This window comes from Cyclopterus lumpus, chromosome 15 (genome assembly GCF_009769545.1).
Source record: "Cyclopterus lumpus isolate fCycLum1 chromosome 15, fCycLum1.pri, whole genome shotgun sequence".
NCBI lineage: Eukaryota > Metazoa > Chordata > Actinopteri > Perciformes > Cyclopteridae > Cyclopterus > Cyclopterus lumpus.
This window is the reverse complement of record NC_046980.1, coordinates 17,146,758-17,161,321: the sequence shown is the minus strand read 5'-3', so window position 1 is coordinate 17,161,321 and position 14,564 is coordinate 17,146,758. Positions and strand designations below refer to the sequence as shown.

At 43.6% G+C, this 14,564-nt stretch overlaps 1 protein-coding gene across 3 annotated transcripts in view; it reads right to left on the bottom strand.

Moving 5' to 3' along the window:
- disc1 (DISC1 scaffold protein) overlaps positions 1-14,564 on the bottom strand; it is a 40,191-nt gene that overhangs the window by 14,207 nt on the left and 11,420 nt on the right. For all 3 annotated transcript variants that reach the window (XM_034552340.1, XM_034552339.1, XM_034552341.1), the window contains exons 9-12: positions 13,096-13,150; positions 11,397-11,499; positions 11,032-11,220; positions 4,014-4,074 (exon numbers count right to left, since the gene is read on the bottom strand). In XM_034552340.1, coding sequence (XP_034408231.1) covers positions 4,014-4,074; positions 11,032-11,220; positions 11,397-11,499; positions 13,096-13,150 — 408 coding nt within the window. The remainder of the gene's footprint in view (positions 1-4,013; positions 4,075-11,031; positions 11,221-11,396; positions 11,500-13,095; positions 13,151-14,564) is intronic.

The window sequence follows — 14,564 nt, the reverse complement described above, 5'->3', positions numbered from 1 at the left end:
GCCAACGCACGCCTCTCAGACGTTCTCTAACGGCACCCAGACAATAGAAGAATCGCTCGGCCCAGCCCCCCTGCCCTCGCCAATTCGCTACTCGGCGCCGCCGCTTCTGTATTTTTTGCCTTAGTGGGGACGCACCCAGTGAGCCATGCCATTGTTATTTGTCTCTTCTGAAGTGGAGAGGGACAAACGCTCATGCAGATATGGGTGTGCACGTGTGTTAACTCGCACACAAACCCATAAATCATTCTATTGTGGGGATTCAGGTGTCGTACAATTCCTCCAAAAAATGTCCACGCCGGCCTCAGCCATCACAAACGCTTCTCGTCAAAGAAGACGGCCGTTCATGACAAGTTCCTGGCATTAGAGTTCTGTGTGCTGAGGATGCAGACAACGAGTCAGCTCCTCGGCGTCCCTGTAATGGCGGCCTCCCGGTGCCCGTCGGTATGAACGCTTTGCCCGGGGGGTTAATTGGTGGCAGCCACTCGGCCTGCCGTCTGACAGTGGCAGGGTGTGGGTGCGCTGCTCCGCTGATGGCCCCGTAATAAGAAGGAGAGACAGGCAGGCACACCCCGTCTACAGTCTCACAGCCCCCCTGTGGGACTGCTGAGTGACAGGGACACTCTTTCTCCTCCAGGCATTACGTACACACTGAGGATAAAAATAACTGTTGAAGGAAGGAGCGGCGGTCCGGTCCATCTGGGACCAGTAGGTTCAGTTAGACCTCTCTGGAGTGGAAATGCACAAAGCGGGTTCACACACTGTCTGGCCAATGTTCTGAACTCTACCCAGCATCAGGTTCATATGCTCAGCTGCATCCTCAGGTCTCACACATGAATACCAATGACGGACGGACTGTGGAAAACAGCCCCTATCTTGAGTCACAGCTGGAGCTTTTAAGCTATCAAACGATCAGTCATTTCCCCAAGAAATTACTATCCTGAATAAAATGAAATGAATGCTGTAGTCTCATGTCAGTGCTTCTGATATTTAGGATCTGCCGAAAGCCAAAAACACAGTAAGAATTCACTCATTAGAAAGCAAATAGATGGTAATGTTTTCCCCCTTAATCAAGCAGCAACATCTCAAATAACACCAGCTGAGGAGAGGTGCTAATAATATGATGAAATACAATGGGATGAGGTGTGATGGTGAACTGAACAGTTTGGAAGGTGGGTGGCTTGATGTCTAGGGAGGTTTCTACAGCAGACAACCAAGGTCCCTTTGTTACAAACACTTTACATTATACGTTCACGATTGTGAACATTAAAAGTAAAAATGGAGGTTTTTTATTTCTGTTTAGTCTCTCAGCAACTCTTCACTTTTAAGTAAGAGAGCATGTCTTGTCCTCATATTTTAATGACTTCTACAACAGTTGCATTGTATCCATTACACATGATAAATGACATCCAAATCTTAACAGAAGAATGCATTAATGTCGTAAATATTCGAGAGGCATTTCCTAATGAAACATCTACATAATGTATTAAACAACTGTGCACTGCTGCTAATCTGAATAAAAAAATGTTTTTTTTGTTCTGGTGACACACTTACAGCATCTGCGCTGCTCAAACATCCTGTTTTAGTCTTTAGCAAGGAAGAGATAATTGGTTTTTTCAACACCTCCCGTCTCCACGGAGACCAGACATCTCACCAGTACTAATCTGCCTCTCCTCCCCCCTCCTCTTCCTCCCCTCACCTCCCATCACCACCGCACTCCATCAACAGTAATGTAAATTAGAGCTGAATGATGACATTTACAGTGAAGGAAGGGTTGTCTGTGTGTGTGTGTGTGTGTGTGTGTGTGTGTGTGTGTGTGTGTGTGTGTGTGTGTGTGTGTGTGTATGTGTGTGTGCGTGTGTGAGTGTGTGTGTGTATATGCTCATATGGGGACAATTGCCCATTCAATCAAGCCAAATATGTGTCACTGTGCCAAACTGGAGCTGCAGGTAGCTACTGGTCCTTTAGCCTGAAGGCAAAGCTGCACTTGTGATTTGATCTGGACCGCCTCTGGTTATGGAAGCTGATCCAAAGCTGGTGGGCCAATACATTTATGTAAAATGTGATGAGCAGGACAATTAGTTTACTGTACCCAATACCCAAGAAGGTGTTCTCTAATGTGATTTCTTTATATTTTATTTCAAAAGTGATGTGATTAGATGCATGTGATCTATATAATCAAGTAACTTCACGGGATCACCGAATAGGAGCTCTATTAAAAGGGCATTAAGTACCGGGGGCTAAGCATTCAATTATGTATTATTGTTTTATTGATATTGGTTGTCTGGGACTGAAGTAAAACTGGATTTAAAATCTCAAAAGCTCACCCCAATGGAGAATAAATGTAGCTTTTAGCATAAAATATTTTTCAATTATATCGATATTTTAATAGTTATTTAAAGGGGCACTGCACATGAAGCTCAGTTTACTTGTCACAAGCAGTATACTCCGCCTGTGAAAACATATTCCATAAAATGTCATCTGTGGCTTTGGAGGAGCTCTCTGAAATATGAAACAAAAAAACCCAGATGATGTGATCAGGATTTTCTCAGTTTGGGCTTGGAGACCTTTACATTTACTTGGCAGAGAGGGTCTATCAAATTACACTATTGAGTTGCATTATAGGAATTGTAGGATCCAGATGATAACTTTTATGCAGTGTCTATGTTGGAGGCTTGCTATGGCTTGTAGTATATATATTTATATATATACTACAATATATATATATATATGTATATATATATATATACATACTACAACCCATTGCAAGCCTCCAACATAGACACTGCACAAAAGTTGTCATCTGGATCCTACAATTCCTATATATATATATATATATATATATATATATATATATATATATATATATATATATATATATATATATATATATATATATATATATATGTGTGTATATAGGCTGCACCTATTTTGTAAAATGCCCTGTCACATTCCTATTCCAATAAGCCAGCTAGTATTGCCAGGCTGTTTTTTTAAAATTAGATACACAGTCAGGTACTCTCAAACCACTCTAAAACTTAAACAAAAGCCACAAAGCCAAAGGCCATCTGCCCTATCGACAGAAAAGGTCCCGAGCCTTGCTCCCCTGCTGGGCACTGAGATCGCAGCCATGTTGCTCCTTGACCATGCAGAGCCGCATCCCTCCTCAACAACAAGCCGTGCTGCATGTGAGTGACTCCTGGCGTCCGTCCAGAGAGTTGACCCTCCCTCTCCAAGGATGCAACACGGAAATCTCTCAGTCCACACACATGCAGACACAAAGTAAGCCGCGGTGGCCTCACCTGCCTCCTCTGAACACTTAAAAGAAAAGAAGAAAGTGAAGAGAAAGACCAGCTCATATGGTGTACACAAAAAATGTACCAGCTCTATTCATCAATCTGTAAAACATGAATGGTTACAAAAGGCTGCAGAAGAAGAGCCGATCGCATTGCAGCTGCTCGATGCTGTCTGTGTCGATGGAGACGAGCTACACAGCTCTGATCTCCATAAAGGATGCATAAACATGCGTATGGTGTTGACACTTGTCTGGGTTCCACACCCTCTCCTCGGAAAAGTCAGCCACTCAGCACATCGGAGTCCTGTTGTGTAAAACCATCAGGCGGGCTGGGCGGCCACCCTCAACACAACAGACCGGTCCGCTTATTTTTTGTCGGAAATAGTTTATACACAGGAGGGTAAATGTGGCAACTGAGCTGATGTGGTGGTATGAAAAATAAAACGTACAGAATCTATGTGAGGATGTGGGAAGAGGGAGACAAATTGTGCAGGTGAGAGATGGAAGAGAAATGTGAGATAAAGGCTCTGGGAGACAACAGCAGAAGAAAAAGGTGTGAGTGCATGATGAGGTGGGTGAGGTGATGCATTTGGGAGGTGGTGCTCTTCTTAGAGGACGACAAAGGTGAGAGGAAATTCCTTGGAGGCTGTCGCTCCGTTTATGTCTTTCTGTTTTACTCCTTATTGAGTCTTGAGCGAGAGACAACACAAAGCACTCTTACCTGTGCAATCGGTCCTCCAGTGTCTTGATGTACTTGGTAGTGTTGTCTTTAAGCCGGCTTTCTATATGGAGAGAAAAGCAGAAAGAACAGCTCTTCATATACTGCTTTGATCGGCCAAGATGGGGTATCCTAGCAACAAATCACAGCTTTTATACAATTAAAGCTGACTTATCATTAGCTACAACATACAAAGGTCTCTCTCTCTCTCTCTCTCTATATATATATATATATATATATATATATGGCCTTGTGCTGAGAAACTGCAACAGTACAGTTCAGTACAAAGACCGAGCTGGCTCTCTCTTAAGACCAACACACAGTTGAAGAAAGATCATTCTCACTGCTCTAAAAGGGATCATAGTAGAGATGGCCTGAGGATTAATGGGGATTCTAACATGGCATAGATAGGTCTGCATACAGTGCCAGCTTTTCTGTGGGGCATTGGATGGATGGCTTATGTTGCTTCCTGTGCCCTTCTGCCAGCAGTGAGCTGTGCCTGAGGAGGCAGACGCAGGCTGGCTGAGTGCTAGTCAGGATGGAGAGGAGGGCAAGCTGAGCGCCGTTAATGAGCTCATGTATGAAACATGAGGATATGCCCCCCGCAGCAGCAGCAGGTCTTTGAACACAATAGGATGCACTTATATCAAATTGTGCCCCATATACATCTGCACACACAAGCTATAATGTGCAATATAAGCCTCCTCCTCCCCACTCATGGATCTGTCCATCCCAGCATCTGTACAGCTCAACAACCACATTCTGCTGCTGATGTCTGGACTAGAGAGGTACGGATTGCAACTTTGTTAGCTGATTCAAATTTTGGACCCGTGAAATAATGTCAACAGTCCCAAAGTCAGTGTAAACCTTCAAAAATTCAGATTTTTTTCCTTTATTTTGTTATCGTCAGCTTCAGTGGATTTCATTTAAAAAAAATACAAATTAAATAAATTATAGTATTTCTATTTTGATATTTGCTTTGATTAAAAAACAGCTTGGCATTAGTAGTTTAAATGTTGTACTATAGGCTGCTCACAGCTAGTGTGAGAAAGTTAAACAGGTTATAAATACCTCTCTAATATCTGGTTTATATAGCCGTTAGCTCCGTCATAAGCACGACTTTGACTGCACTGAACAGCTTGCATGGGAATGAATTACATTGTAATAGGTTTCTGATTAAGTTAGTAGTTTTTGAGGTTGTTCCTCCACGGCTTATTTTGAGCTTGCAGTTGCAATTGCAAGATTTATGTCTTCTTCACTCGAGCTGAAGAACTTCTACAGCAGAGACGTGTGTGTCTTTGTGTCTGTGACGTTGCTGTCCGAGCCAACGTAAAACTATAATGTAGCAGCGGCAAGAAAGCAAACGAAAGTATTTCCCAAAGAGTACATACCCATTAAAAAACACGATGAAGTCCCAAGTAGAGGCTTTAAGGAAAAAAGAAAAGGCAACAATGGTTGGAAGCTACTGTATTGTATTGCCACTTAGCTTGCTAACACAGAGAGAAAGTTACTTAATTGGCTGTTCTGAATCACTTTGAGGTTTGAAATATAATTTGTTTCATTGTCTTGATGGTGGTTATTAGACAGCATCAGCTCCAGGACGAGAGAAGCTGGGGGCTGAACAGCGGGAAGGAAAGGAAGAAGTCTCAAACTTAAGTGGCTGTGACACACACACAGACGCACACACACACACACACGCACACACACACACACACACGCACACCTCTGCTCAATCCGAGGGCAGAGGGAGGCCGCTGGCATAGCTATCACATATCTGGTGAGCAGATCTGGTGTACGTGGACCAGACAGCTCACTTACCACCCCTCTAATTGCTATGCAAGATCCTATCCCACCTGACAGAGTCTCCCATGTCAACTTCCATTCATGCCCCCTCCATTAGGCAGCGTGTAAGGAGATAGCCATTGAATAATACATGGGGGCATTATGCCTGACTTGGGATGGCACAGGTCATGTACAGATGTGAGATGACTAAGTAGGCTACAGCTGGCTTCAGAGACAGATTTAGAAATAATATACTGTGAGGATGAGAAACAGTCGATACAAAAGGCAGATGAAGATGGGCGATATGACACGAGTGTATTAACTGTTAACTTAGTATTTATTTATATGCTAATACTGAGAGGCAGCGTGCCATCCTGTCGCCATGCCAACCGGTGGCAAAAAACTAGTGAGCCTCTTCGGGCGTGACAGATGAAAATAATCTTTTCTTTATAGAATGGGACTAGACATCAAGCAGCAGAGCCTCCTCCTGCGCTCAGTGGAACCAGAGCACCGGGGTGATATTGCCACTTCCTGTAAGTCTGCGGGAGGCTGCTGTCATTGGCAGGCCATGCGAATAAAATCTGCACTAAAAAGCCCATAAAGAAGAATGCCAGTCTGTTAGTCCCTAATACATGCAGCAGTATATTTGGTGTTGAAGGAACCTCACAAAGGCGTTCACAGAGCCGGCACTGGAACAAATTCATGAGCTCAGCGTCCCCTCAACACCAGTGAGCTCAGCAGGCACTAAACATCAGTGATTGCTGCCAAGAAGCGCGGCCAAAATCGAAGAGGCCATTCATTCATAACACAAACAGAACTGAGACACTATTGAAAGATGATGAGAATGTGTTACTAGGGGTTTGGAGAAGAAAAAAATAACTTGCTTAATATAGGTCAAGAAACTTGTTCATTATTCTAATTACTAATTACTTCTGCTAAATAGATGTAAAGTTGATAACAAATGATTACAATCAGTGGACAGCCAAAGCAAATGGGGCAGATGCGCACAGTGATGCACAATTCTCGATGACGAAGTTCCGGGCTTTAATGAGCCTGCAGAAGTTAACGACGGCAAGGCGTTTGCGCTTGCTGCTGCATTATGAGCATTTTCGAACAGCTCTCTAATTGAAAGTGAATAATGCAGTCATTTCTTCATCGACTCGTAACAATATAAGCAACCAACATCTGTGAGGCCTTTGCGTCTCCGTGCTAACGCAGCACCGCCGATATGCGTGTCATACAAGCCTGCGCATAATAAGGCAGAAGAGAAGTTGTGTGTCTTCATAATTGAGTTGAAGGTGCCGACTGTGATTAATGTGTTTTAGCTCGGCTCGGGCTGTTTGAGTGCAACGGCACTGCATGTAACACAAACACTCACAGTCAGCATATGCAGACACTCGCATTGTATGGGTGTATGTGAACGTAACGGCAGGCAAGCAGCATAGCTAATGAAGGAGGAGGGAGTCACTCAAAATGCGTGGCCATAAAGGCTCTAAAACACTATCTCAACAGCTCACCTGCTCACATCCTTGTGCCATTAAACTGGCATCTTATTATTTCCTCTGTAGGCTACTCTTTGAGAAACCCCATTAGCGCAGGGCTAATATATTTCCCAGCAAAAGGACGCACATTTCTGAATTTGTCGCCTCCTGATATGAACTAGCCATATGCTATCTGCTGTGTGAGGCTCAGAGACAGAGAGTGCCAATGTAGGCATGCTTACATGATCACAATGACGATGCTAATGTGACAATTAGAACAGCTATAATGTTCACCACATTTATGTTCTTAGTTTAGTGTGTTAGCATGCTAACATTTCTAATAAGCACTAAAACACAAAGTACAGCTGAGGTTGTAAGGATTGTCATTGGTTTTGCAGCTGTTTGGTCATAAACCAAAGTATTTGACCACCAATTCAGACAGTGTTTGGCTATTTCATTCTGGCCCAAAGAGGTGGACTGACTCACTAGCTTAGCTAAAAACAAACCGCTTTACTTTGTTCCCAACATTATGAAATCCAACCTCCTTTTTTAAGTCGTATGGAACGGAAATGTTCGTGGGAGCTATTGTAGTCGTACCTCCGTCAACTTCCCTTTGTTTTTGCAGTAAGTCTGATGGGTATGGACACTATGAAACTCACAATGGAGTGATTCCTCCACTGAATCACAGGAAAAAATAGATGAATACTGCCAAAACTTCAGAGACAAAAAACAGGAAACATTCTCCCAGGTCCACTTAACCACTACACCTCTCTCAATCATTCAGTAGGAGAAGAGCCGTCGTATGTTCCATCATGTTCTCAACAGAAGCATCCTGAAAGAGATCGGGTCATGAATAAATCATGCGTGTACTCCCCCTTTACTATTGGCACTACATTAAGAGGAAATTACATTTGTTTAATAACACAGAGAGACAATATTTTGATGTACACTTCAGGTGCTGGACCGGTATGCACGGTCGAGTTTGGTCTGAATGGGCTCCCAAATCCTACCAAGGACCATAAAGCATTGCAGGTGACACCGGAGCAGGACCTGTATAAAGAACAAATAGATGGTGGAGATGCAGCAAAAGACACTAATTAAATGTGTCCCAGTGGAGCCATGTGGAGAAGACAGCCCTACTGCTACAGAATGTACCACCTGGCTACTAACAATAGCATTAAATAAGCAGAATGCTTGGATAAATCAAGAGGAACACACTCTGACACTGGCTCCCTGTTTGAATGTCCTCACCCCTGGGGGTCATTTACTCATGTGATTCAGCTCTTCAATTATTTATTTGTAAATTTAGTCTCACTCCAAATCTCTCTTGGGGGCAAAAAATATACTCTCAGCAGGGAATCAAACCTCCGGCTATAATGGGTTTGGTATTCATCAGCACTCACGCCAATGGCAATTAGAGGCGTAATGGCTCCCAGGCCAAAATAAAACCCCACCACAGAGTACGCTGGGCGGAGTCTCTCAACAAGCTGAAGTAGTTTAAGTGAATGCACGTGCATGGATCTGGTCACGCTATCTATGTGTTGCTTTCACGTGCCATGACAATAGGGCTTTTCAAGAGGATATTATTGTTATAAGATGACATTAGTGTCGACGAGGATGTGCTAGAAATGTCTCAGGGACCAAAAGAACGGCCATCTCGATTTGAAGCACACTATAATGTCTAATCCCCTCCAGCTGTAGAAATGCTAATGTGCTGTTTGTGGGCTATCAGTTTCCAGATAGCATGCGCCAGCCCCTTATTACCAAATAGGATGACAGTTTAATGAGCCCTTTGCTTGGTGTCAGCAACGCATTGTGAGATTGCGCCTGATGCCATATTGCATGCGCCCACTTGAGCGTTTGAACAAGCCGCACAACCAATCATTAACTTGCAGTCTCTTCCTACATTTGTGACGCGTTTCTCACCTGATTCCCGTTTCCTTTGTTCAGCCCGAGCGTTTGCATGTCACTGGTTTCTCAGCCTCAATGTCCCTGGGAGTTATTCTGTGTGAGGCAAGCTGTGTGTTTAGGATACCGAGGTGAACTTGAACGTGTCTTTGATGGTTGTGGGGGGAGAGATTAATGCTGTTACCCGGTTGTTTAACAAGTCAAGGTGTTCAGGACTGTATTTCAGCAACACAAATCAAACAGGTAACTGAGTTTCATGCCCAGAGGTGAAAGGAAAAGAAACGTAATTTGCAAGTAAAATGTTTTGGTTTCTAGTGCAATTACATCAAATCAGAGACATTTTAATGTGAACAAAAACACCCCCATAAAAACTTGATGCAACTCTGCCTGACCGCAACAATGAAAGGCTGCCCCCTAGTGTCCGCAGAGGGTGCATTCAAGATGAGACAATGGGTCGTTACAAATGGTGAATGTGCAGCCACAGGCCTTGAAGGTCTAGAAGACAACAGTGTTTGCTAGATGGCTGATTTTGACCTTGGGGTCGCAGCAGAAGCCTGGTCTAGGGCTCCGGTCTCTGGCCTTTCACTACCTGTTCTGGCTTTGTCACTTCCCTATTCCCTCTCTGCGCTCATGTCTCAGTGCCTCCAAGAACAAAGTGACCATTTTTTTGTAGATATCTTTAGAAACCCCTCTGTGACTGATGGAGTTGAGAAAGTCGCACTTCTCGTGAGGCTGTCAAAGTCCATTTATGTCTCTGCCAGACCCACGAGGCCAAACCAATCTACCCAATACTACCCACCCAAAAAAAGTGAGCCCTTTCTTTAAGCAGCATTCAGACCTCCTCTAGTTGGAGTGTGCAAGCGCTGATACATCATGTCTACACTGAGTAGCTTGGAGGTAATTGGCTACTTCACACAATCTAAAGCTCATTTCCCCTGCAGACGCACACACACACACACACACACACACACACACACACACACACACACGCCACCCCTCCCTTTCCTCTCAACAACTGCCAGGCCTGCTGGTAACTCAATTGATGCCGACTCCCCACTGACAGCAGATCCCTTCTCCTTCATTTGGGAGAAAAGTCATTGTCCATTGATGTCCTCCCAGCGTGGAGCGACATCAAGAGAGAACTTCTCTTTCAAAGAGCTCTTGCGGTGCACATTTGAATTGATATTTAAAAAGGTGTATTCAAAGACAGAGAGAGGCACCTTTCAGAAATACAACAAACGCTTTCCAGCCGTGGTGGGCAAGACACTGTGTGACGTGTGTTTGTTTAATAATGTCTAATGGTGCATTTATTTCACCATCCCCACCGGGAGGATCATGCAATCAGCCGTGTGAGTCTGTTAGTCCGTGAGCGAGTCCCTCAGTTCATTCTCACAATACAGCAGTGGTCATTGCAGACACACCTGGTAGAAATCTGCACTAGTTTCATATTTTTCTTTCCTCAGCTGACCAAAAAAAGAGCTAAAATTAGAATCAGCATTGGACTTCAGATGAATGATAATGCTTTATGTCAACGGGCAGTTATTTGTTAACGCCGTCATAGCCACATCAACTTGTATATGTCAGTGTTGTGTTTACAGCTTGTACACAAAGCCCTCAGGTGGCCGAAAAACCTGACAATACAGGTTTAAAGGGGGCGAATATCAATAATTGATTGCCCCATAAATGGCTAGAAAGTTGGCACGTTGAAATACTCAACATTACGACTCCCTGTTAAGAATAAATAGAAACACTCCAGTTGTAAGGATAATTAAAGTTCTTCCATATTTGAATGAGATTTAGGCCAAGGGAAGTGATCCTTTTCTTAATGAGGACCGGCCTCAGTGACTCACCATGCTGAGCCTCCCTCTGCTCCAGCTCCTCCCTGAGCTGCTGCCGCTGCTCCTTCATCCTGCCCAGCTCCTGGCTGCTCCCCGAGCTGAGGCTGTGCAGCCTCTTGGCCAGAGCGTCCAGCCGGTCCCGCTCCAGGTACACCGCCTTCATCTCAGCCTTCAGCTCCTTGGCACTGCTGAAGGCATTACCTGCACCGGTGCACCACAGGAAGACATTAAAGCCTACGCAGCCCATTACTGAGCACCTCGATCATTAATGGCGTAATTAAGTGAGGCTAATGGTGGGCGATGCAAGCAAATGAGGTAAATAGACGACGTGAAATGTAGGAAGTGTTGAACTGGGGTGTGGTTGAGCGGAGAGTTACCCGAGATAGCTGCCAGTTTGGCTTCATGCAGCGCCAAAAGCTGAGTTTCAGCTTCGCTGACTTTCCTCCTCAGGCTGCTGCCCAGCCTCTGACTCATGACCACCTGGGGAAAAGAAGGACAAGAAGAGGCTGAAGCGAGAGCGAGGGGAGGGGGGGGTGGTAACTAACAAAATCTTTGCAGACTCATGGATCCCACAGGATACAGAGCTCATTTCCAATTCCGCCTTCATCCTCTTTTTGACACTCATTCTTACAAGACCTTACAGATTAATTTCCGTCCCACTGTGCTCGCCCTGATTTGAATAAACAGCGGAGCATCAACGGCGATCTGTTACCTTGTCTATAACCTTTGGAAAGAAAGAGAATTGGCCTCCTTTCACGTGGACAGGCAGGGAAATAGGAAATCTCCATAAAAGATGCCATTAGAATGTCAGGGAGGAAAAAAGGCCCAGAATGTCACGGGCCTGATGGGGATGCAGCGCCTGCTGTATCCACAGAGGAGTTGATGGCTTCAGATACTGCCTGTCTGGCCCCTCATCTGCCCTCACTCTGTCCTTTAAACCCTTGTTATTTCCAATGTATTCACTTTGAGTAACAGCTTGATACAATACCCATGATGTCTCCTCCTTTTGAGGAACCATTCTCGCCGCTCAAAAGGGACGTGGAGCCGGATTCTCTGACGCATTTTCTTCTTGAATCTGATGCATTTTTGTGCAATCCTTTGAAAAGGCTGTCAAATAAGTTGGTATTTCTGAGGCAGAACATCTCCAGGGAGTTCATTACCCACAGAAAACAGGCTTACATCATTTTATTTCACGCAGTACATGAACTGGAAACTGCTCTGGAGTGCCTTTCAAACTGTAGAAATTCTGACATATATCAGGCTGTTCGTTACTAAAGCGTACGTTACTTTCATGCCAGCAATCATTTTGTCACTGCAGGTGTGCCATTTTCCACACCAAACTTTTTCATTTCAACATAACAATGGATGTGATTGAGGTAAAAGTGTGTCCTTGTGGAAAGCCCACATATTCCTTTGTGGTGTAATTGAAGCGTCGACCAGCCATTTGATGATGGCTTTATAAAGGAAGCAAAAGTAAAGAGGTCTTTTCAGAGCCCACTGCATTTCTCTCTCCTTCCTGAAACCACCATTTCTTACGGATTTCTGCTGCATTTGGCTTTTTTTCAGCTGCAGAGATCAATGTATGGAGATCAGTGAGAGGGGAAAGCAAACCACTGAGAAGCAAATGGAGAGCTCTAGAGACACGGCACATTCAAAGGGAAACACATGCAGGAATACACCACTGACACGCATAGAAAAGCCAACAAAGCCATGCTGGCCAAACAGATTTGTATGTGAACTATGTGAAATATCCATCTGTCCAAGGGGCTGGTAAAAAAAAAGCAAAAATGAAAATCAAATCATGAACTAAAGTACCAATTCAGTTCTTTATTTCTCATCAGAAAAACTCAGAAAATCAGATATGTGTATTTTAAACGGGCAGTTTTTACTTTCACTCTTATTGACTGCCTGGTCAAATAAAAGTAAGCACATGAATACATACACTGACATGTGGGATGCATGTCTACTCTGGCACTCAGGACTTGCGACACGATTACACACATTCAGTCGTTGCTGGCATGCTGAGGGGAAGCAGAGCTGTTTTGGACTAAATGGGTCAGAGGAACAGTGACTTACTTTAGCAGTGGCTTCCTTGATGGACAGATTCAATGCCTGCTCCTGCTCCTGGAGTCTGAACAAAAGGAAAAACACACGTTACAGTGCAGTACTAAAGGTAATACATTTTTTTCAATGTCAATGACGGGATTACAAATCCACCAGTTTACTATAATCCACCCATCTGGCAGTTTAACACAGAGTGTTTTTTCCTACTATCAAGAGAGTTACTAAATCGTTCATAACTCGTATGACGGAATATCTGAAAAGATCTTGTCCAATCGATAAGAGCAAAACAGTAGGCACTAATTATTCCCTGGTTAATCTAGATTATTGCATTTGCAGCGAAAATGTACTTACACAACCAGAATAGAAGGTTTACATACTGCCTAGTAAAGTTGATTTAGACTGATATCGATGATGCTATATTGTGTGCAAACATGAATGCATGTTCACAGTTGGAACAGCGATTGTAATCATTCTTGCTTAAATTGTTTTTACAAACGATAAACCAATTATATCAATCAAGAATCAACTAATCCATAAAGAGAACAGTTTCATATTTTGGGTAATGCGTTTCAAAAGATTGATTCTACTGTCATATCTTAACTATGATGCTGAATCGAGCTGCCAGTAAACTCAGCTTAGCGTGAAGGCTGGAAACGGAAGGAAGCCGCTAAGATCTGTCCTCCAGCCTCTGGAAAGCTCACTACTGTACATAGAGTTGTAGAAATCCATTCAACGATTCTGGGGGGGGGGGGGTATTTTTATTTCTTTCATGTAAAGGGTCATATAAGAAACTGAAATACTAGTGGCAGACATTTATATTTTGAAAGCAAGTGGGAAAAACAGCTGAGCTCAAAACAAGGCTGTGATATGATTTGTTTCCTATAGTAACAGCTTAAATCTGGCATTTTCAAACTGAACTAGAGTATTTAGTTTGCTTACATTGTTATTCTTACAATAAGGGGTTTCATTAGACTTAAATGTCTTAATGATCATTTCATATATCGAGGGTGATGTCAGTAATGTTATTACTGCGCATGTATGTAAACATGCAAAAAGGACAAGGTCACATTATTCAGTGACAGAGGTATAAATCAATTAGTAGACGGAAACTAAATGAGCATAAAATCAATTATGCACAGCACAGTCACCTTGAGATGGTCCCAATCGTCTCATATCACAGAAATCAGTGAGCTCCTTTCATGCTATTCAGGCTGATGTTCAGGGTTAGTCAGGGTAAAACCCTTTTTAGGGATGCAGCTACAGTATTTCTTGATTCCAGCAAGGAAATAAATCTTGAGATGAGAAAGAAATGGCCTGTGTTATTTGGGGAAGGGAACCGCAAGCAACACAATCATCATGATGACCCAGAGCACACCACCTGGAGATGTGCAGCTGAATATCCAATCTGAGGTTGCAATTTCAATCAGTAGCGAGAATAAATGTGTTCCAGTCGGGGTGGGAATACGTCAGATATCAAATTA